The 25,048-nt window shown below is 40.2% G+C and overlaps 1 protein-coding gene across 3 annotated transcripts in view; it reads right to left on the bottom strand.

Annotated features, from left to right (window-relative positions):
- The window catches only part of itga7 (integrin, alpha 7), a 32,361-nt gene extending 7,313 nt beyond the window's left edge, over positions 1 to 25,048 (bottom strand). For 2 of the 3 annotated variants that reach the window (XR_011078570.1, XM_068593865.1), the window contains exons 1-14: positions 24,552 to 25,048; positions 11,225 to 11,352; positions 10,560 to 10,639; positions 10,046 to 10,301; positions 9,076 to 9,207; positions 4,563 to 4,770; positions 3,790 to 3,986; positions 3,484 to 3,572; positions 3,244 to 3,371; positions 2,571 to 2,666; positions 2,367 to 2,428; positions 1,926 to 2,095; positions 883 to 1,032; positions 44 to 159 (exon numbers count right to left, since the gene is read on the bottom strand). Coding sequence is in view for 2 of the 3 variants with exons in the window: in XM_068593865.1 (XP_068449966.1) it covers positions 44 to 159; positions 883 to 1,032; positions 1,926 to 2,095; positions 2,367 to 2,428; positions 2,571 to 2,666; positions 3,244 to 3,371; positions 3,484 to 3,572; positions 3,790 to 3,986; positions 4,563 to 4,770; positions 9,076 to 9,207; positions 10,046 to 10,301; positions 10,560 to 10,639; positions 11,225 to 11,352; positions 24,552 to 24,769 (2,030 nt within the window). In the remaining variant the exon portion in view is untranslated. Of the gene's footprint in view, positions 1 to 43; positions 160 to 882; positions 1,033 to 1,925; positions 2,096 to 2,366; positions 2,429 to 2,570; positions 2,667 to 3,243; positions 3,372 to 3,483; positions 3,573 to 3,789; positions 3,987 to 4,562; positions 4,771 to 8,277; positions 8,386 to 9,075; positions 9,208 to 10,045; positions 10,302 to 10,559; positions 10,640 to 11,224; positions 11,353 to 24,551 lie in introns of all 3 variants that reach the window. The other variant, XM_068593866.1, reaches the window with a different exon arrangement.

Raw genomic sequence — 25,048 nt, 5'->3', positions numbered from 1 at the left:
GTCTCTCAGAAAACAGTTCACATCATCATTGCCACCGACTAACTTTGGCAGTGGGGTGAAGAGGTCAGAGGTCAGAGGTCGCGTTCCAAACTGGTAGCTCAGCTTCAGATTGCTCTGGCAGATTTTGTCACTACCGCATCCTTCTCGCAGGAAATTCACCTTCACAGGGTCAACGAGACAGACGTAAAGTTGTTTATTAAATCACAAAGAGCATTCAACATTGTTTAGCTTTTGTAATGCAAGATTGAATTAAGTGGCATGGCAACTGCTAAAATTAGTTCATTTTTGCATCAACTCAGTTATTTTCAGCTAAATGTATTGGGGTTTTTGATTTGGCTCATATGTTTCATCCAAATTTATTTCGACTAAACTATTCATCAAGAATCTAATCAACCAATTCATTGTGTAGCTCTATTGTGTTACATGAAATGAAATAAGCAGCAGATATGTTGGTTTCAAGGGGAGAAAAACTGCATAAAAAAAACATGAATGCATCCAGTAGATACGTGTATGAGGAAGTAAAAAGGTGATTCAGCATAAAGCTTCAAGAAAGGATGCTGATTGAAAAACATGCAGCAGTACTGAGGTATTTGTGAGGTAATTCTCTTTTAACAACAGAATCAAACATGGTCCTTTTCTACAACAAGTATGATTAAGCATGCTTCTGTTGTTAACAGAATCAAATGTCCAACTAAATATGCTTTACATGTCATATTTTTGGGGCTTTAACTTGCCTTCACAAACCTGAGTTACTGCGGAAAAGAATGTTGATCGGAATGTAAATAAATCTCCACTTCTCCACTACAGTCATTTTCGGGTAAGTGTGGCCCATTAAAAGTAATCCGGGCCATAAAATACTTCAGCTTCCTTTCGGTTACAGACCTCAGAGTGCAGCGTGTTTGACGGGGAAACACTCAGCACAGGAGCCAGCTTCTCCAGCCTCTTGGCACCTGAGTGTCTGCGTGGTGGCACTTGCTTGATGGTGTGGGTTATCGCCAATGAGATCGGACGCAGTTTGTCACGGATGTTCTCCTGAACGGACAGAGAAGACAAAAAGATTGATGGACTGATTTTGGTCAGAGAGTTTATTTGTGGTGCATGATAATACTAAAAGGAGAGATTCCTCCTGATTGTCAGCTGTTTCCAGAGGCAATTCACAAAATAGAAAGCCTGAAAGTCTCTTCATACATATATCTGAGTGCGCTGATAGATGCAACTGTATCATGGACTCCTCATATATAATTTATTTGTAAGAAGATACAGCTGCGCATCTACTTTCTTCGTAGACTCAGATAACCTCAGAGTACTTTCTGTTTCTTAAATTAGGGATTCAGAGTGTCATGCTGTACTGCAGTACCGTCTGGCTCAGCTATTAAAACATCAAAAACGTATATATATATATATATATATATATATATATATATATATATATATATATATATATATATATATATATATATATATATATATATATATAGTCAAATCCAAATATTAGCCCCTCTCCTTTCAAACAGGATCAAAAGGATGCAAATACAATATCTCTTTTGACTCCTTGCATGCTTTAAAAGAATTACCAAAAGATTATCAACTTCTGCCCTCCAGTAGCAGAGTAGAGTTAATTTAAACTCAGACCAAAAATCTAAGTGCTGCTGAATAAAATCTGAATCCAGAGGATATAATGTAATATTATAAAATTGTCATAACTGTTAAATGTGTGTTATACATCTACATCTAGTGGTGTGTGTGTGTAACTGTATATTTAATCTGTGTGTTGATTGTTCTTTATGATGCCGTGAAACTCAAAAGGTGGATAGTAATCTACCTATACAATTGTTCCATTATTCCATCTTTTGCTACAAGAGTAAAATATAATACAAAACACAAGACCAAAAGCCACCAGTTATTGTCTAAACTAAGTTACTGACATGGAGCTGGAAGGTGGCGGTGGTGCACACAGGGTGACGCTGCTTATGCAGCTCCACTTCTTCTATCTGAGTGTACTCCGGCTGCAGGGAACTGCGGCCCAGGAAGTTAACACGGTGCGGGAGGCCCAACTTCCTGCGCTCTGTGTCGGCTTCAAAGTGCACCAGAAGTGCTTGATGGAAGTAAAAACAGAGGTGATGCATGAAGAGAGACGGAGGGATTGAAAAATGTCAGAATGCACACTGAGAGCACTTAAAGAGCCCACTGGGGTCCAAACACATATGAACCCCCCATCTGAAGGAATACAGTATTACACAGCTGTGACTTAATTAAAATAAAGTGTGTTGTTACCCCACAGATAAGGTTACTTTCCACTGTAAATAGAAATGACTTCCACGTGAGAGGCAGACACAAATGGTCTTGAAACAGAAGGTGTGACTTACTTATGTGTGGTGAGTAGTGCTCTGGGTGGGCTGTGAAGGTGAAGCAGGCCTTGACCTCCATGCTAAACAAGGCCGACGGCGGAGAGTGAAAAATGATTATCTGTTGCAACACTAGCTTAGATTGAAGTTAAACATTGCTTTTAATAAAACAATCAGAGGGATGAATACATTCACAGCTGTTTCTGTCAAATGATGAGTTCTCACCAGACTCCTTCTCTGCCCTTGCAGTTGTGCTGTTCCAGATCAATGAACTGAGGGTCGATCGATATATCTCTGATCACATGGATGACTGGGCGAGACCTGGGGGACACACAGAAACACAAAGAGTCAACTAAAATTCAGCTAAGTCCAGTTAGAGAGAAGTTCCTCAAGCAAAGGTCCAGAACATCACAAAAATGTCAAACTTGCGCTTTATGATTTTGTCCCATATGTATATTTATATTATAGATTTCTAATTGAACTGGATTATTGATAAATAATACATACTCTATTAATAAATACATTATATTCTCTTATTTTAAGTAAAAGGAAGGCTGGATTTAGGCTGACGTACTACGGTAAGTACTACGGTAACTACTACGGTAACTACTACGGTAAATACTACGGTAAGCACTGACTATCCAATGAAATAATGAAAGTTCAATTAAATAACATCAAAACAATATTTATTATTACAGATGTCTAATTGAACTGGATTAATGATAAAAGATATGTCAGATTTAGGATAAAACTTGGATTTTATGTGTTTTTAATGTTTGCTTGGATTTGATCATGGTCTATCTAACAATACAAATTAAACAGCGGGCCATTTTGGTTGTCAAATGCATTTAGTTATCGTATTGAGCATTTCATTTGGGCTTTTGAATAAATATCTCACCTAAAGAGAACCACTGAGTCATTAAGAGAGCCCACTGCAATATCAGGGTAGTGGTTATTATCGATATCCAAACCACCTGAGATGGAGTATCCAAAACATCTCACATCAAAGTCACGACCGTCCAGCACCTGATGGGATCAGAAACACTGGTCAGTCATCATTTGTCAAGTCACTCTCTTATTCTTCTTCATCCTTCTTCTCATGGATTGGTTCATTCCAAAACTGTTGTATGAAACTCACCTGAGCCGGTTTTGTTTCAATTCCAGAATCCGAGCCTCTGTAGATAAACACTTTGCCATCGCCATCAAACGGCGCCCCCACAGCAATATCTGAACAGACAGGGAAATCATTAAAAAACACTTTTAAGTGTTCAAACGTATCATTTAATTTTATTCTAATTTATATTGAAATAGTTTAAAATAAGAACTTTAGGAATGTTAACTGGTTTACAACCATTTAAATCCCCATTTTAAAAAGCAGCAGTAGAAATTGAACAGAATCAGTCCCTTTGCATTGTTGCGCTATCATAAAAATCTTTGATCATACCTCCATATCCGTCCTGATCTAGATCTCCAATATTGGCGACTGTAATCCCAAACATGGAGTCGTAGGTCCCGTTGAGCCGAATAGGCCGAGCCTGATCGTCCCAGTGACCGAAGGGGTTCAGGTACACATACACGGCTCCACCAATCTCTGCCTTACGGTCAAAGAAATTAGGAGCTCCAACAATCAAATCTGTCCAACTGAGGACAGAAACAGAGGATTAGAAATTAATGTACATTTTAAAAAAGGACTGAATTTAGTTTTTGGTGGACCTTGAACTCATCCACAGTCGCAGAAAATGCATTTCCTCCGATGTACTTTTGAGGTATTTCCATTTTATGCTACTTATTAATATGTATGTTCCTCTATCAATTCAAATGTGTGTAATACATAATACTGTACTTATTTCACTCCACTATATTTATTTCACAGCTATGGTTATAAGTTACTTTACAGTATAGCACTGTACAAAGCATGTAAACCAATTTATAAAATATGATGCTTTGTCATAGATTAAACTATGCAAAATAATATAAACCAGTTAAATGAGCTTTATATAATGTCCTATGTCATATGTTAGTGTTGTTCTCCAGCGGTAGAGAAGTACAACGGGGCCCACTCTGCCTAAAGAGCACTTTAGTTTGACACATACATATATTTTCCTGAAAACACTTATATACATTAGGTAAAATACTGAATACTCCTTCCACCACTAGTCAGTCTTATCTATTTAATGATGATCATCTCAACTGAGTCCTCGTCCAGCATTTCCTCACCCATCCCTGTTCAGATCCGTCGTAGCTACCGAGTAGCCAAATGAAGACGCCAGCTCCTCCCCCCAGAAGATGTGCTGTGGTACCAGTCGGTACACGTTGTCTTTCCTCAGCAGCACCACTGCCCCCGTGTGATTGGCTCGAGGTGCACCCGCCACGAAAGTCAGCTCCCCGAGGCTCATGATCCCCATGGCCGAGTCCACAGAAAACCCTGGAGGACGGAAGGCCGGACGGAGGGGAAGACGTGGAACAAGATGGAGAAAATGGGTCAGGGGTTAGTATTGACCGTGGAGCTCAGAGGCTCGTCGCCTCTCTGTGTAGCAGGTCTGGCTCATCTTCTTACTAATGAAATGTGTGCCTTAAGTGACTATTGATTTTATGCCAAACTCATGATGGGTGTAAATGTCCTGTGAGCATGTGTTTGAAGACTGCTGGAGGCCGGCGAATGGATACTGTGTAAGAGCAGGAAAGCCTGATTGTGTGTCGTGACGTTAACAGGAGATGTATGAGGCTTCAACCAGCGTCCAGTGAGATTCATGATGCTGCTGCTCTGTATCAGCTGCCTCAAGTGAAGGCATGATGTAAACATATGGGTGGACGTTAATCAGATTTATAACCTAAAGCTAACCACTCATTTGTGTGGAAGTGTGTGAGTGTGTGTGAGTGTGTGTGTGTGTGTGTGTGTGTGTGTGTGTGTGTGTGTGTGTGTGTGTGTGTGTGTGTGTGTGTAAAGGAATGTGTGCTTGCATATAAATCAGGCAGAGCAGCGGATTGAAAGTGGAAGGGGGAGGGATTGTGCGTGTGTGTGTGTGTGTGTGTTCGTGTGTTTGCTTCATAACAAGATGTGTGTTGAAATATTCTCATCAAGATGTGAAAAATAGCATGTCGTATCAAACATTTCACCTGAACAGAGAGCAACCACATGCATTTGCTTCACTAGTCTAAAAGCATGCAGGTGGGAGGGTGCAAAATGATCAATCAGGACATGATCTGTTAGTCCTGAGTAAACATGCAGGGGGAGACACAACGGAGACAAACATTGAGCAGCTCCACGGTGGCAGGTGAAGAATGTAACAGTCTGCATCGCAAATCCTGTAAAAACCAACGGAGGGAGACAAAAGGTGCTCCTTTTTCCACACAGGGCGGCTTTTGTCACACAGGCTCGCTACAAGGTCATCTCTATAAAGCTAAATGGGGAATGAAAGCTTAAGGCAGCAAAACGCTTGTTAAAGGGGCCCTGCAATGGTAATGTTTCTGCACTACCCTCATTCAAATCTTTGCATTATCAATTGCAGTGATATTGCACAAATATACATGTGGTTTGTGTGTTAATGGTCGTACTGTTATATTTGCCTTCAGTGTTACTATATATATATATATATATATATATATATATATATATATATATATATATATATATATATATATATATATATTCATTACACTGCCTGTTGTTATTGTATCCTGCTCTAATTTGAAATATTTAACCTGCTTATGTTCTTTGTGTGTAGCTACAACTGCCTTTCAAGCTCAACATTGAGCCTTACTGTTTAATTTTGCTTCATTTCATATGGTCGAAGAAACTATTTGATAGAAGTGGGTGCCTTTTTTTTTTCTTCAAATGTTTAACATCATTTAAATATTGCGGGATTTTACTCCATGAAATATACTTTAATCAGTGTATATCTTGTCCAGTTGAAGGTGCCTCACTAAACTGATAATGCAGTAATACATTACTGTCCACATGATTACTATACATTTAATTCTATAACTTATTCTTTGTACGTCCTCAGATTCCTATTCATTTTTAATTTTAAGGTATTGTCTCATGCATCATATTCAGTGGCAAATGCATGATAAATGTGAAATATGTGTTTTTGTTAAGTCATACTGCAACACTTTGAACTTGTTTTACTTTTGCATGTAATTGTTTTTCTGTTTTCAACTAGTATGAACAGTTAAAAATAAAAAATAATGAATAAAAACAGATTATTTGTTTTTTCTTGCCGTTTTTTTTTTCTTCATTATTTGAAAAGAAATATGCAATATAAGGTCAAGAACATAATTTGTTAAGATGATGAGCATATTGTTTTGACTTAAGCAGTATATAAAACAAAGGTACAGACACTATTTCCTAACTTACAACCGTCAAGACTCCAGAAAACCTGGCTTTTACTAATGATAAAGAAAATACGTATGATCAGAAATAGCGACAACACTGTCTGATTTCTTTTTAGTAAGCATGCAAAGGTGTGGCATCTCATCTGGTTAGGATCAATGGAAGCATGTGAGTTTTAAATGAAGGCCAAAAAAGGTCATGTGGGAATTAGTGTTGTCATGGAGACGGCTCAATGTGGAGAGCGGGAGGGTAAGCAGGCTTGGAGGTATGTGAATAAAGAGATTCATGGCAGATCCACACACTTAGTGAAAAGTAGTAACGGGAACCATCACACAAAAACGGTTGTGTTAACGAGGCGTTGCTACACATGGACGCTAAATACCAAGAGATTCACAACAAAAACACACTTGAGTCCACCACTTTGGTCCACACACAACAGCAAAAAAACTACTACATGGATTGCCATAACATTTTGTGCAGACATTCGTGATCCCCAGATGATGAATCCTTCTGTCTTTGGTATTCTCTTACACGTTCTCTCTAGCGCCACCAGCAGGTCAATAAAATATCTCGACATGGATCTCTAGATGGATCGGGACACAATTCTGTAGAGACATTAAACATCCATGGTCCCCAGAGGATGAGTCCTATTAGCTTTAGTGATCTCCTTACTTTTCCTCTAGTGCTAGCATGAGGTTTAAATTTGTAGTTTTGAATATACTTTGTCAACAACTATCACGTTGTTTGCAATGAAATTTGATACACACATTCATGATTCCCTTCAGGATGAATCGTATCAACTGTGATCTGAACGTCTCATGTAGCGTCAACATGAGGTTGAGGCGTTAACGTGTCCATTACTATGACCAAACATGCTAACTAATGGCATTCCCGCTGTCATCTGCTGTACTTTGTTTTTAAAGCTATCTAGCGAATGTTTGCATACTAATATAGTAAGCAAAGATGGTGAACATGCTAAACAGTATACCTGCTAAACATCAGGATGTTAGCATGGTGAGCATAATAACATGCTGATGTTAGCATTTAGCTCAAAGCACCTCTGTGCCTAAGTTCAGCCCTTACAGAGCCGCAAGAAAGGATGTAGGCTCTTTGTCTTCTTTGTTAACCAAACGTTTTAGTAAATTGATTTAGTAAAACTATGGCAACTGACGAGAAAACCACCACCACCTAGGAAGCTGTGTACCAACACACACATGCAGATTGAGTCAACACACTATAGACGACAGAAATCTACAGACAGAACAGACAAACACTCCGCTGCTACTCAAAAAGACAACCATCTCCTCGGCCTTATCAAGTCAATAGCTAGAAGGTGAAGGTGACAAATAATCACAAAAAAATACAAAAAATAAAGTGAATTTAAATTTGAATAACAACAAAAAACAATAATAATTTAATCAAAGTTTGGGATGGCTGTCTCTTTTGAACAGTGCAGGTGATACGGTCCCATTTAGTAAACAGATTACACACTAAAAATCTATCTAGAATTAGCAGAAAAGATTAAAACAAAAACGCAGGAGGACTACTTCCACTACAAGCCCAGTCCGGTCCAAACAAAAACACCTCACGCCTACAAACCTAAGTAGCTATTAGGAGCTACATCCTCAAACGCTGTGGGCCGGCTGGAGGGCTCCAGAGTTTTGTACAGCAATGCATCTTCAATGGGGCTAGCCATGAACAAGAGCCCTATGGCCCAAGACAGGAAAAGAGAAGAGCGAGAGAGGAAGACAGAGTACGAGTGTAGGAGGGAAGTGATGGGGTGGTGAAATGGTGAGGGGGGAGGGTGAAAAGAGAGAAAAAAGAGGAGGAGAGGGAAGTGCAGGTGAGACAGGCTGTGATTGATTGGGGTTTTGTCTTTGTGGCGCCACAGCGGTCAACCAAACCACTGGGTACCTGGTGGAGGGACGACGTGTTGGGCTCAGACTGCCTGCCGACTGGTTGTACACCACCCTCTGTAAAGTTGTGACGTGGTTTTCTGTACTTTGTTTTCGGAAGAGGGCGGTAAATGGGAGGAGGATAATGTCATAGTTGTTGGGCTAATTTATTTTTGGGAAATATTTCCCTTGGTTAAGAATTCATGCCAGGCCTCTGGACATTTCCACCCGTGTCCACCCAGATTCACATGGGAAACGTTAAAAAAAAACAACGAGGTGGAGTAACATTCAAGGCTCCGTGAGTCACACACAGATAGGCTCATCCAGAAATAATCCACTGGGAATGAGCAGTTTGAGGCATTTTGGCAGCTGCTACTGTTACTAGCTCCTGTGGTTTTGGCAGCCATGTTGCAGTCCAGCCTGAGCCCTGATGTCACCCTCCACCGGCCCTCTCTTTCTCTCCTGTGCACAGGCAGCAGTGAGCAGGGAGGGCTGATCCTACCCAGGTAACTGTGGGAGGGCACAGGGATGAGCTGGGCATTAAGTTGTTTCTGATCTGCCACCTCGTAGGGCCCGTCGTCATAGAAACCGAGGTTGAGCAGAGTCTGGTTTAGGAGCTGGACGCGCATCTCACCTGGAATGGAAACAGGTGAGGGCACAGCAACGCAACGAGCACACACAGCTGTCATCAGAATACAAACACTCGTGTTACCTGTTGCATGCACGCACGAGTACTTCATACTTCTAATACTAATAACATGTACTCTATGTAAACTTGTCATAGTATACTGTTTGTAGAGTGGAAACTCAACATACTTTACTACTTTAGACTGACAGGAAATGATGCAATGCACATGCAACTTGGACGTCATAAAACTTTTAGAAATCGGATGAAACTAAATGAGGCACAAACACATATAATTACACTTTTTATCCATGTAAATACAGATCCTGTAGTAGACACAGTTCTTACATTTAAAATAACTTTCATTAGAACCAGAAACATTATTTACATCTAGCAGAAAAGATGTTCTAATTGTTTTAGAATGTGCATTTTATAAATTAAAATAAACATGAGCATTGATCATCATGTTGCAGAAAAAATGAATCAATCCAGTAGCTCTGATAACTGCACCAGATAAATCTCAGTGCTTTCTGTGATGAGCATGTTGCAGCTCTGCATAATGTCCAATCACGAGATTGGTTTATAAATCAATTTGATGGTTTGAATCCCAAACTGTACTGTCCTGCTAATTGTACTGGGTTGGCTCTCTTCTCGAGCTTACATTAGTTGCAACACTATTTCTTTATCCATAAAAAATTGTCAAAGAAAAGTTATGTTTTTAAACATGAAGAAAATGGACTTGTTAGCTTGTCTTGTTGGTGTCACTTAGTGCCCCAAAAGTAAAGTAGGAAGTAACACGTTTGCCTTTTCACAGCCTAGTTTCCGTCATGCAGCCCCTGTACCTTACCTTTCCAGTTGTAAGTTCCCGGAGCCCCAAACAGTATGAAGTTGTTGTCTGGGCTGAAACTGACGGAGAGTCCCTGCTGGCAGAAGCCAAACTGCTCGTGTCCCTGCGGCCGGCCCTCGCAGAACTTCCATTCTCCTCCGTCCAGGTCGTCTCGCTCTGTCAGATCATCGCTCAGGACGTAGCAGCGTCCGATGGGGTCGCGAGTCTCTGCTGGTTTTTTCACGCGTTGCCTGAGCTCATACAGGTGAGCACAGGTCTGATGAAGGACAGGAAACGGCATTAAACAATTGATTATTGGGATTCACTGAGCTGTTACTGGTGACTTTGCAGACTATCTCGTATTCATCTGTATACATAAAGTTTCATATGTTAGTACAACTTAACACAAACAAGGTTCGTATGAATTATGTTCTCAAATCATTGCGTGAGAAGCGGGCCAACATTTTTATTTTCAAACACAAGACAGAGCCGGCTTCCTGTGCTGATGCATTTACAGGATGTGGTATTCACTTACCACGACCTTCCCTCCAATCCCCTGACTCTTGACAGTGACTCCCAGCCACTGGTTGTCTTTGCTCTCTTTGTTCAGATTCACTAAGGGAAAACAAAGAAGGAAATAGCAACCATAGGAGTTTCCGTATTGTAATGCAATTAGGATCTGAGCTACAGGAAGCAAAGAGCACTTTGTTATTTAATAGTTATCAAAGTTCAAACTATAGATGACAAATAAGAAAATATCCATGCAGGGTCAGTACATTTTAATGGCAACATTCGTAAAAAGCTTTTGCATAAAAAGGTATAATGGCATTCACAAGTAACTGAATTAATCTAGAAGAGTTGATTCTGATGTCACAAATAATCTCAATGGAAATTCCAGACAACAAAGTCATTTCTAAAATTAATTAATCAACAATGGGGTTGAAAAAGTGCAGAAAATAGTTCAAAATAATTGATATAATAAGATAATAATTAGAGCATATTAATTAACATATTTACACTGAACCTTGAATTTCCCTTTGGGGATCAATAAAGTAATTATCTATTTATCTGGTCGTTGAAAACTTTAAAGTGTTCGGTTTACTGTCAAAAATCGAGAAAAGTTCCAAGAAAAACAAGAGAACAAGCAAATATTCACATTTGAGTAGCTGTTTATTTCATTTCAGCTCAACTTTTACTCACCGTCTCCATCGATATCCACCCTCTCACAGTCGTACTCCTCTGGTGTGATTGGACACTTGAACAAGGCTCCGGGCCGGCTGCCCCTCAATAGGCCCTGCCCCGCTGCCTGAGGGGCCCCCACCAGGAGCCTGAAGAAACATCACAATGAACATTTCAGTAAAATACATAATATATAATAAAAGACTGATGGCTGATCTCACAGTAGTGTGTGTCATAGGTTCTCATGTGAGTCTGTTTGGTTCAGTTAAAACAAACCCGGGTCTACGATCCCATACTAGATCTGTACACTATAACCTCCTTATGCAAATCAACATGAGCTGGTACGACTGCTGTGCTTGTTACCAACGCCATGTACTTTGTTGGTTCATTAATTCCAATAAAAAGTGTGTGACGATCCTGCAGTAATAAGCTTCACACCATATGGGCTCATGCACTGGGGCTTTTGTACAGTCTCTACATGTCAGTCATGTCAGTCAAAACCAAAACCAGAGCTAAAATGCAACACTGTGTCCCTTTTTTATCTTTAGTTCTGTCTGAAATCACCCTTAGTACTACTTACAAGTTAAATGTAGCTGCAGTGATCATTAAACACTATTAGTTCACATGTTACTGGTGGCACCAGTTTGAACCATTTCAGCCTCAGCTGACCTTAGCCACCATTACTGTACAAACACCTGCAGCTCAAGCTATAAAAAGTCCTGTGAGACCACCTACAGTCGAAAATGTTATCTTGACTTTAAGATGATTCAAAGCAGCTCTGTGGCGTCTGCATGCACTGTATCTTGTTTGTACTAACAGCTGATCACAGACCAGCCTTCATAATCAAAGCAAGGAAAAGTTTTATTCTCAGTGAGGTAGGTGATGATATTTTGGGGCCAGTGTCACTGCCTCTGTGCCTTATTAGGAGCGGCTGATTCGGGCTAGGATGCTATTTAAAAACCAAACGTTGAGCCACATTCCACCCAACACGGTCAGCCATGGCATATGCATGGAAGCGAGACGCGGGGAAACAGAGGCAGAGGAGCGATATCTGAGAATAAAGAGAAGATTGTACGGTGGGGAAAAAATGTTAAAAGGATCAACCTTGAACTGGGTACCCAAACAATAGCTGCATACATAAACAGCCATTATAACAATGACGTAGGAGTAAAAAACTAGCAGTAATGTCTGTGTGAAAGCTTCCCATACCCCCCCCCCCCCCCGCCCCCTCATATCTAACTTGTTATGTGTACACTTAAATTAGAGTTATCTCTGAGGCTGGGAAGTATTTTGACTATAAATACAGTGTAGCAAGTTGATAGCGTTGCATGAGAAGAAGGAGGCGTAGACACAGACACTCTTCAACAGGCCATAACAGCAGCAACACATCATACTTATTTTTACATCTCGCCGTCTTACTCATTTTACGCCGTGACAATAGCAATCGCCCGGACTCAATATCTTGTCTTCTTCCAGTGTAACAAAAAACCTTGGTCCTCAATGTCATCCTCGCCACCATGACCCACTGACAATACAACTACAGACTCATACCACCCAGACTGCCAGACAGCTGTACCTTCTATTTTCTTCTCTTCCTTGACAAGAGCTTCTGTTGAGGTGCAGCCGTGCGTTGCCTCAGGGATGATTCCCCTCACCTTAATGAGTGAAAACCCCCAACACCCCTCCACCCCCTCCAAAGCCAGGACATCGCGCGTGAAATAACACCTGCCCCACACCACCCGTAGACCCACATGAGGAACTCTGACCAAACGGTGTTAAGCTAACGCAAACATGTTAAACAAAAGGGCATTTAAGAGGAAAAACATATCACGGAGTAAAAAGAAAAGAAGAAACAAAGATAAGATCTAATCCCTCTTATAGTTCGACATTCCTGGGGAGCTCTGGTTTATGTTGAGGAGTTGCGGTGATACCCATCGTCCCTCCTCTCACCCCGACTTGTGTTAGACACACTGGCAGGTGTCAGGGTGTAAGGTGGGAGGTCTGTGAAGATGTAATACCGCCAGAGAGAGTTGGACGCCTCCCAACCTGCCCATGTGCCTAAACATTATATTCAGCCAAGACTGATTCAAATGATTCTTCAGGGAGAGCACACCTCACAAGACGTAAAGTAGATGTAGCGATGAAACAAAGCCATTAGGGCCCAGGTCATCTTTCACCAAGAAGTACCATACTGCTACTAAGCAGTCACACAATACAAATATCTTTCAAACGCGGCTGAGAGACAGAAACACCTGTCTGTGTTCATGTTTATCAAACTTCAGTCAATGCAGATGGCACATACCTCTTGTCCTATCAGATCATATTCCCTGGCACTAATACTACTATGCCTCCATAATCTCAAATATGAGAAAAGAATTTAGATTAAATGCTTCATCGACTCAGTAATAGAAATATAATTGCCAATTGCTTTGTTTTGATATTTGATTTCAATCATTTTATAAAATAAAAATGCTTAACATTCGCCAGCCCTTTTTTGTTTATTTAATTATTAATTCCCTCATTCCCTTCATCTTTCCATTACATCAAAAGCATCTTTGTATAAAAATGTTGTCTCTAATTTAAAAAAAGATGAGATACGAGAAAACAAGGACATGTTGTCTGGGTGTCCTCAACAAATCGTCACAGCTCTGAACCTTTTTAAGTTTGATCTGTAGGAAGTTCAGTGCATGAGTAAGTCAGAATAATCCTCAGCACACACACATGTCCCAAATGCAGTGGTGTACAGTAACGAAGTAGAAATACTTTAAGTCATTTTTTTGGATACTTTACTCCACTATTCATATTTCTGTTGACTTTTACTTTGACTTCACTACATTTTGCAAAGGAAACTGGTACATTTCTCCTGAAACCTTTGTTACTCGCTACAAATTAAAATATATCTTTAGAAGAAAAAAAGAGACAACGACACCCGACATGTGTTATGTCCATTCTACTCCTTTACTTAAACCCGCTGCACAAAGACAGGATGTTGAAATGGAGGCAGGTTTTCAATGTTTTTTTGGCGATCTCAGGATATTCTGCCTTAGTTTTAATTCAGAACACTGGCAGAGTTGAAACAGACTTATAAGTTTAATTTTTGGGGAAACGTATCACGTCTGAGAAAGGCTTCAGTTTTGTGTCAATTGAGCAGCTGTTGTTAAATTGCTATAATGTTGACCACACCATCTTAGTTTAGTGTGTTTACCTGCTAAAATGTGTTAATTGTCACTGAGGCTGACGGCATTACTGTCCATAGAGCCATATGGTACAATCATGGAAAAATAACATTCCCAAAACTAAAATAGTGATTTATAACCCCACCCTGCACTGTCAAAGAAATCCTCCTTATTTTTCCAGCTAATCATCACAGACACAAGACAGTCACACCCGGGACCCTCATTGCACGCCACTCGGACCCATGTGTTCATTGAGGGGAGCATGTGCAGTGACCCCGACACTCTCCACAATCTTCTCCACCCCTCCCCCATCTAAACCCCATCCATACAACATAATCCAATCCTCCTTCACTCCTTAACTCCTCCCCCTCTCGCAGGAGTCACATCCATTTGTTTAGCTTCGGGCAGATTGAGAATGAGAGACAGACTGGACAACAATACATCACATATGTAACCAATATTCAGACCAGCATCCCTTCTCTAAATATCAAGAAAGAAACCATCCAAAAAGACAAACAGCTACTCAGAAGGATGTTGATCCATCTCCTCTTAGTAAATTACCTTAAAACATGAAATCCAGTAATGTTTAGCCGTTACTCTGCCTTCTCTTTGTTACAGAAATCACCCAGCAAAAGCAGCAAGTAAACACACCAGTACACAGTCAAACAAGACACAGAACAATGTGCCAAAATGTAATTTATGATCCAAAAAGAATTCCTGAAATCTTGTTTTGTTTGCTTTACAGAAAGAGGACTTTCACTGAAAAAGGAGAGACGTGTGAGAGCGATAAAAGACTGGCAGGCAGATCAGACATGATGGCCACACATGCACAATGTGTAAAGGGCCTCAATGTGACAACACATCATCCAAACAAAGTGCTTAAGGGGGCAGAAGCTTTTTCACACTTCAATTTAAAGAGCAACTGAAACAGTTAAAAGTGGATACAAACTTTTCTCAACCCAACCCTTCCCTGGAATTTTCCAGGCGTGGGCCTTTCAAAATGTTGAATGAAATACACTCTAAACATTTCTAATATTTACTTCCAGGACCATTTTAGTTGATCCCTCCTAATCTGCCAGCTCACACCCTTTGACATCTGTCCGTCGGACAGCAGCAAGGGGCTGTTGCTGTATAGACAGTGGCTCTACAGGATCAGCATGGGGGCCAGGGGCTCTTTAGGCCTTCTGTTACCCTGAGGCCAGACTGTGACCTCTGACCTGGACACACAAACATGCACACACACACATACTATATACATGCAAAGGAAAACATGTGCAAGCATTATTAACACTAGTCTGCATGTGCAAGCATGCAGACTTTAACTGAGGCATGTACAAACAGACTTGAATATTTGTTCATAAACTCACACACACACGGACGCACATGTGCAGATTCACGCCAGACAACAGGAGGCTGTGAAACAACTGTGTAAACTATGGATCAGCACACTGACTGTAGCCTGTCCAACAACATCGGCTGTGACAATCAGTCTCGTAAGACTGAGCTGTTTCAGAAAATGCTCGCTTTCACACCTGACTTGTGCTGATGAGAAAATGACAGCTGGGAATGAGGTGACAGAGCTGTGAATCATCACGTTTTTAACATCTCAACTCTTTCCCACTCTGGGCAGGGGAGGAAAAGGGGTTGGGTGATACACAATAAAGGGCAAAAAGCGAGACAGAAGCAGCTGCCATGCCATGTCAAAACCCCCTTTGGGAAATTGTGGTTCACTGTGCCGGACATGACTCAACTTCCTGCTTAAACGATTTGTTCAAGGACAATCACAAGGGTAGTTTATATCAGTTTAAAACAAACAAAAAACACTGCAACTTCTATCCACTGAAAGTATATTTCAGGAAGGAGAATGGTGCTTTCAGAGGACAATGGTAACCTCATCCTCACTCCACATGCATCTTTAACAACCTCTCAGCTCACCACCTGCCCCACTACTGATCAATAAGTGAATATTTCCAGCCATAGATGGTGTAATGATTGGCCCTTAGGTCCAAAGTGCAAAGAGGATATAACCCTTACACCATCCCTTTTTTTTATCTCTTCCTTTTCTTCTCATCCCCTTATCCACTCGTCCATCTATTGATCTGTATATGTAGATCTGGTTCTGCTACTTTGATTCTATTTTAATCTTTCCGTCCTTTACTGTCCATCCATTCATCTTGTGGGAGGGCTGGGACAAGCAGCATGCAAAAGCAGAGACGCACCCTGGACAGGTCTATCACACAGACAGACAAACACAGTCAATAAGTCACACCTGAGATCAGTTTAGAGTTTTCAGGTCACATCTGGAGGAAACTAATCATGCTCACAATGTGTGTGATTGTGTAATAATGAAAGACTCAGATTCAGAGAGAGAGTGTGATGTGAAATAGAGGAAAATAATTAGACAAAGACAGGAATTAATTTTCCACATGACTACAAAATGAAGATTTAAGTAAGTATGATGCACTGCTTTGCCATATAGTTCTATCAACGTCTGTTCTGCTTTCTTTCTACATTCATATGATTTTTTTAAGTAATGCGATGCCAACTGTGAGGTCATTACACTTAAACACATTACAAATCTAAGTATCATTTTTGTTTTATTTTCCAACATGGAGAAATGTTTTTCAGATGATTGAATTGATGATGAATTATGCTAATTTCTTATGCTACGCATTTAGCATTTAATCGTATTATCTTTATAATTTAAGGTTTATGGTTTTATTTTATATATATTTGACATAATTTTGTTAGATTATATTTTATATTAGCTCTCATTCTCACATTTTGTCCATTGAATTAAAGCTGGTGGTTAAAGCATGTAAACATTTACTGAAAATTATCTCTACTTAAGAACTAATTTGTGTGGTGCAGCTTCTTTTATTTTAGAGGTGTGTAAATCTCCACACACATACATTATGTGGTTTGAGTCGGATTTTACAAAGTTCTTGTGCTTCTTAAACAAAGTTCTCAAATGCACAAAATCACTTGAACCTGATTCAAGATACCAGCAATGACAGCACATGCGGACATTAGTGGAGCACTTAAATGTTTGAGGAAATTAGAAAAGATAAGCAAGTGACTGATAACGCAAAGGGCATCTCCTACTTTAAGATTTGTATCAACGTTTAATTAATTATATGGTTTGCACCCAAAGACTTTCCCGTGTAATAAATCAGAAAATCTCTTTTCATAACTACAAACAAAAAGCCACATCTATAGTAATTTCCTCTTCCTGTTTGCTTTTCCCGGCTTCTTTCAGATCACAGTTCTTTATCAGTTCCCAGTAGAGCCGCCATCAGCTGATTGATTAAACTGCATCCCTAACAGAATGGACACACACACATAAGCGTGGACACACGCGCACACACACACATATTTAATCAAAGGGAAGGCCATCCATGATTTATTCCTCCCTGCAGCTTCAGTCCCCATCAGACCGTCAGCCCTTCCCCCACGTACAGATCATACCATATTCATATCAATGCTTTAACAGCTGAGAAATCTAAACCTAATAGCAAAGTCCAATATGAATAATTAACACCAATAATAATAATAAGAATACATATATTAATAATAATATACAGTGTACTATAATGCCAGAAACCTTCTCAGGACTTTATCTGCCAACTATCTCTAAGTGCAGATGCAGAATCAACTCCTGCCAGCATTTTATCTGCACCTCCATCCGATCTAAGTCGCATGTTTCCTTCCTGACTCTGCAGATTGTCGCTCTGCTTCCAGTGAGCACGTGGTCCGCAAAGTAATATTCCTGAAAGCTCTCGGCCAGGCAGCGCTGCTTCCCACCGAGCTTTTGTCCAGGCAGCCCAGCGTGGAGGAATGGGAGAATGTTAAATAGACAGAGAGTAAGTGGGAGCTAGTAAAGAGCATTAATTGTATGTGTGTGTGTGTGTGTGTGTGTGTGTGTGTGTGTGTGTGTGTGTGTGTGTGCGTGTGTGTGTGTGTGTATGCATGCCCAACTGCAAAGCCCACGTTATATACCCTTTGCTCCTTCTGATCTCTCATATAAATAAGTCCGGCAACAGCGTGAGTTCCTACATTTACGAGGCTTTCACATGAATGGCCTCGAGAAGATTTAGCAACAAGAGAGCAAGGGAGCAAGAGAAGAATCATGAATTGAATTAAGGAGGGAAAAGGGGGAAGGTGCATTCTCAACTCTTAAGCTGGGGCTGAAAAAGCAGCTTTTATTTGGCTATTTTAATGCAAATTAACCCACAGAAATTCTTCATTGTGTTATGAATGTGTGAAGCAGTTATGCTAAGCCCCATTTACACACATTTATGTGTGTTTCAACACACATAAATGGTACTGGAAGGTACAGAAGGCATTGTGTTTGACTCATGAAGGCAATAGCTAAATGCATTTTAACAGAAAAATAAAAGTAAGCAACTAAAATTTGAGCTCAATCATCTCATCTAATACAAATATGGTCTGTTGACTTAAATGTGCACAGTGCTGAGTTTCTTATCTTTTGCAGCCTAACTTTTTCTTGCAATCTCTACAACCTTTTGAATGTCATCCAAAAATCCCTTCCATGCGCCACTCTTGTTTTTAAAGCTGCGCAAATCAAGCCTCCAGTTCAAAAAAAGGGTTTGTTTAACTTCAGAAATCTTAGTTTTTGATTCTTAGTCAGCCAGAGAAACAGAAGTGTGGACTACCTGTCTAGGATTGTATTGGCTACCTGAGGCCTCACTGGCACTGAGACTCTCCTCAGAAAGGCCCCAAAGCAGGTCCATGGTAAACATGAACTCTGCTGCAACCTGAGACCTTCAACTTTCCTTCAGACAGCAATGCAACACAGTTTACCTTACTTCTACTGACATCAACAACGACCAATCTGATCAATCACACTCTAACAATGTGGTCAATGTGTGGCTGCACCCGAAAACACACTGACATGGTTCAGGAATTGTTAATTAGTTTGCCAATAAAGTCCAGAAAAAGGTCATTACTGCTTCAATTAAAAACATAACACAAAAGGAGAGCTACCAATTGGGTCAGACTGAACACAATAGATGTCTATCAAGGCCAGATAGAGATCCATCACGGATGATGTGTGACCTACATCAGAACTGCCTTCCCCCACCTTTGTCAAAGCCCTCTGAAAGAAAGAGAAATACCTTTTCACCAAGAGGCAGAGATCAATTTAAGGAAATACGGTCTCAATGCTTTCCAGCATACATGTTGGGAACAGTATGATTTACAAGCCTTTATGCTATAAAATGTTTTTATGGGTTTGATATAAGTACACTGATGTGTGTGACATTAAAAGCTTGCAGTATGTGGAATCAGCTGATCCTGAATATAGACAATCAGCAGTGCAGCATTGGGTTTTAATTAGCGTCACTCTAGGAATGGCAATGAGGGACAGTATATTGGTCCACCACATTGGTGCTGACTGAAATATCTCAGAGAATGAATCTTAATGAATTTGGTAATCCTTTGACTTTCAATCTAACGCCAGCTGGAAAATGAGTCGGTAACTATTAGTGTTTCCATGAACTTAATTATTGGGGTTTCCATGAACTTAATAGGTTCACATATTCATATTCCTGTCAAGATGAAGCTTTTGCAACTTATTCTCTTTTGAATATTTTCAAAAGGTACGATCGTGTAAGATATCATAACTATCATAACATCCCTTTGAAAACATGTAGTAGCCGATTTCAGGGAGATTGAGAGTGGTGGGATAAAGCTCAGGAGCTTCCTGACTCCACCATGCAGTGAACTATTAGCGGACGCACTTCTCATTGCCGTAAAAATAGCAGACGCACACATAACTCAGACTGAAATACCCTCTCATCTCATCCTCTGTCTGGCATCAGCAGCGGGAGAAGAAGCCCCGTTAATTCAGAGTGAGGCCTTCAGGACAACGACAACGACCAGAAGAGATAATATAGAAAGTTTTGAAGAGGCTCCGTTGGAAAACTTTAACTTCCTTCCATGTACACGTCACTGAACCGGATCTCATTACAGCACATTGGTCAATATGAGATCTTTGTGTCACATTGGGTTGACCTTTGCTGCCATACTGAATGTTTGGGGGTTGACATACGCCCATGCTGAAGGGAAACTGTAAAACTGAACAAAAAGACATTCATTCCATAAACCTGCCGGCTGTATCTGACGCTGAATGTCTGTGACTCGACATTGTACGATTCTGCCTTTGAAGACATACACAAAAACTTCTCTGATGCCAAACTCTCTGAAGCAAAACTCCAAAAAATCTGTGCAACTTGAAAACCAGACACGGTGAAACTCTACAAGTGTGACGAAGCTGATTTCTGTTTAGCACTTTAATGTTTCGGGTTGTGTGATACATCCATGACTAAGCACCGAACAGAGCATCAAAGCACTAATATCATTTTCACCATTGAATCCAGCAGCACAACACACAATGAGAACGAAACTGTACGGCCACGGGGGACAGTAACCCAAACCGTAATAATACGAAGAGAAAATGAGTCAAGGGCATCGAATTACAGTAAGATGAAGGCAAATTGTTTTAAAACTGAATATCAGAAGTACAGTGATGATGGGAGTACCTTGGAAACTGAACTCCCAGAACTGAACTGCAATAACAGGGAGAGGACACAATTATGAAGCATCATTATGATGTACTATTCAAACGGGAAAGATAATTGCTCTGTTGCTTTCTGAATAATACATGTACGATACCAAGAGTGCAATAACATCAAGTCGATGTGTTTTGAAGTCGTACCGTCCCAAAGTACCGACGAAATCATCAAGTCATCAGAGGTGTACCAGTGAGGACTTCAAATCATAATTTCTGAATATTTTCTGGGAACTTGCAGGTTTGACGAGAAAGCTAATTTGCACTTTAGATTGATAGATATTAAATAGTCTGATTTGACTATTTTTGCACTTAATTACATTTTTGTGTCAATTTTGCCAAAACACATATATATAAATACTGGACACTGTTTGAGCAGATAAACTTAAAGAGACAAGAAAGAGGTTGGTTGTATTGACGAACCTACAGCACGGATTATTATCAACCGACTTTTAATCTTCCTTAAAGAGGTTTTACACCGGTTTTCAGTTCATTGTTTAGATGCTTTGGTTTATTCTCACTGTTGCCATCGCAACATTCCAAGGATTAGCCCAAAATTAACTTAACATTAGTTAACGGTTCTTGTCCTGCTCGTCACCAAGCATCAGGCGGACAGAAACAGATCGCTACTAGCTAGCTGGTGAAGACAGCAGAGCATTTAGCAGCGAAAGAGCCTGATGTTGAAACAGAGCTAAGGTTAGCTAAAACAGGGTGAATATTGGACTTACGCAACATTTAGCAGACATACTGTCTTCCAGACTGACTTCCAGCTGTGGGTGAGTTCTGATATGGTTTAGAGGACGAGCTTGTCGGTAACAACTCTCCAAAGTTCGGCAAAATTTTGATGAGGAAGGAACTAGCTTGGACGTATTCACAGGGGTTGCTTGACATCTCACCTTAATATTTATGAATGAAAATAGTTGTTATGGATACCCACGAGTTTTCCTCTTTGCAGATACGCCATTGTATGATAAAGTATTTAGTTTGGGACCAAAAACAAGCATATATGTTGTTTTTTGGCAATAAAACTTGTGTTGTTAATTGAGTAAGTCTGGAAAACTGAGACCGAGTCTCGTGGATCCAATGAGCCCAATTGTATTCATGTGTGATGATGTTTGTCCCCAAAGTAGCTATTTAATTGTAGTAAGATTGTTTTTAACTTGACATTAAATGATCTCTTGTGACCTCCAGCATAACAAAAACTGAAACTTTACAACCACAAATTAGAAGTCTATAGTGTTTAGAGGACGTACAACTTTCCTATGTTTATGGATAATAAGGGGGAATCTGAGCATTTTCCAGAACAGAAGTGCATTATATCCAATTGATGAAAAAAATGTAATTCTTCCAAAGTTTTAGATGCAAAATCACAATATGAATTATTCTATGCTCTCAAATTCTTGGTGTCTTAATGTGGTATTATATTTATAGGGATTTTTGATCGTATGAATGAATAGTTAAATTTTGCACCAAATCTCTGAAATAAAAACTTGCTGCAGCAACGTAATAGATATAATAGAGCATAGAAATAGCCATCACATACTTATGTCATCATAATGTTCTTAAAATACATAATTATACATTTATATTTCTGATTTATTACTATATCAAATTGACGCACCGTTCTGAGCTTCATCTCAAATCAATCTTTAGGTTCTTAAGTTTTCAGATGATGTAGACCTTTTCTAAGTTCCCCCCTTCATGTTTACTTTTTTTAATGACCTCAGAATTTCAGAAATCATGACTACAGCCCTGCAAGTCATAATGATAAAGTTGATGTAATCGTTATGAAGTCATGCAGACAGTAAATGTGATGCCACAGCATACTGGCAACAGCATTATTCATCCTACTCTATTCCAGTAGGTGCATCACATCAGCACATCAAGTTATATTGTCTCCTCCTAGCACACAAACTGCACCGGTGCAGCATTAGCATTTTCTCAATCGTCCGGCCTCTGTTACAGTCCGAAGTGGGCCACAGTTGTAAGCGAGATACAATACTGTAGTCTCATAGTCAGTTTTTAAAATAAGTTCCAGGAATGCTGCTGGACAGTGAGCAGGTTTCAGAGTCTATGTGTCTGCATGAATGCCCTGGTCTTACCAGGCGACAGGGTGACTCCAGCACGAGTAAACTGAGGAGCCAACAGTTAAATATATACAGAGCTCCAAAACAGGGACCTGGTATATGATTAAGAGTAGTATTTGGCTACCTATTCTTTACTCATGTATTTCTATTTTATTCAACTTTTAACTTCAACTACTACATGTAAGATGGGAACATTGTACTTTTAAACCACTACATTTATTCACTTTGCATAAAGATAAAGATTTTTACATAATGCTGGCTACTGCATGGTGACGTTATAAAATATGATGTGCTAAAATATCCAAAAGAATATTGCCATCAAAAGTGTTCTACCACAACCAACTGCATTATCTATTCAATACTGTAATAGTAAATTGCATACAGTGTACTTGTAATGGAGTATTTGTACATTGTATTACTACCAATTTACTTTACTTTATTTACTTGAGTACAGAATCTGAATGCTGCTTCTACCACTATCTTCATGCTTCACATTGCTATACATTAATGTTTAAGTCTTACTCCTGTTGCTTTTTTGCTGCAACATTGAAAGAAGATGTTTCACTAAAACTTTCTTTAGAAGTTAAAAGTTGCTCCTTTTTAAAGCTGTTTTGAATATGGCTATATCTGTGCCAACTGAATTTGTTGTGGAAAATAGAGTACAGACCTCTACCAGCACTATGTCTTATAGCTGTGTTACAACGCTGTTCACTCGGACACCTCATCAAATGAAATATTAATCACAACCTCTCTCTTAAGGAGAGATAAATTAAGGCCACATCTCATTAATCATCATGCAGTAAATGTTTCTAAAGATTTACAAGCAGAACTGCTGATATCGTTTACACATGATTACTGGAGGACGGGAACAGGACTTATGAGTGTTCCACTCACATTGAAAGACACAACAAAACAGCTGTTGGCAAACAGCAGATCATCTTCATCACAAAGACAAGCTAACACACATTTCATCCATGGACACATATACACACAGCCCGACACACTATAGGACAAACCAGTATCTCCTCCCTCCTTGTGTGCGGTATAGTCGGCATCAGACCTGAAGTGCTCTGGAAGAAATCACTTCAAAAACCTTTTTTCCTCAGGAATCACTGCCTGCCAGCTGATTCAGCACAAGCATACTCTCATCCACTCTCCACTTACTGTAAATCATTGTCTACTAACTCAGAGCTCCATCTGCTCTTGCTGCACATTAACATGCTAAAACTCCTGCACACAGTTCAGAGTTATAAGTGCAACAATGATTTAGCAAATTTGAGGACTGGTGCAGCATAAAAATGATGACTGTGGAAGCCACACAACCTCAAATGGCAGCTTTTAACTGCCCTGAAAGGGAAAATCCATGGTATGGTGAACATTTAGCACGAGGAGCAGGTGCATCTATATGAGATAACGCACATCCAAACTGAGTATGTGAGGTGTAACAAAAAGTCAAAGAGGACACACAAGACACAAAACTCCCACCCACTCACCAACTCTGAGGCTCGGGGGTAAGCTGCTGGTGGAGTGCTAGAGAGAAACCAAAAAAGGTGCCACGGTCTCCCAACTTATGCAGTGTGTGAGTAATATCCAGATTAAAGCCCCACACTTGGCTTGAAAGGGTCAACAGAGTCCAGAGGATGGAAGTCCAACGATGAGAGGAGCAAGATGAGAGCAAGACGGTGTTCCCATGTCCCACCGGGGCTGCCATTGCACAGTGCAGGTCCTTGAAGCAGCAGAGCAAGTTCACTTCAAGAGGAGTACAGGGGAGAATCCAGAGAGATAAAAGAAGGGAGAAAGGGGGCAAATCCTGTGTCGTCTTCTCTTGTCTGTGGATGCCTTCCTTGTTCCCAAACCTCTTTCTCTTCCTCCCTCTCTATATCGTGCTGCCTCTCAACTCCGTTTGCTGCTGTCAGTCTGAAGAGCAGGCTGTGAAAATGTGGCCGCCACTATGTGTGTGAGTGTGTGTGTGTGTGTGTGTGTGTGTGTG

Source organism: Clinocottus analis, unplaced genomic scaffold (assembly GCF_023055335.1).
Source record: "Clinocottus analis isolate CAN_PGR_092001 unplaced genomic scaffold, fCliAna1.0.p SCAF_3, whole genome shotgun sequence".
Taxonomy (NCBI): Eukaryota; Metazoa; Chordata; class Actinopteri; order Perciformes; family Cottidae; genus Clinocottus; species Clinocottus analis.
Note: the sequence above shows the minus strand (reverse complement) of the source record. Positions and strands in the feature narration are given on the sequence as shown.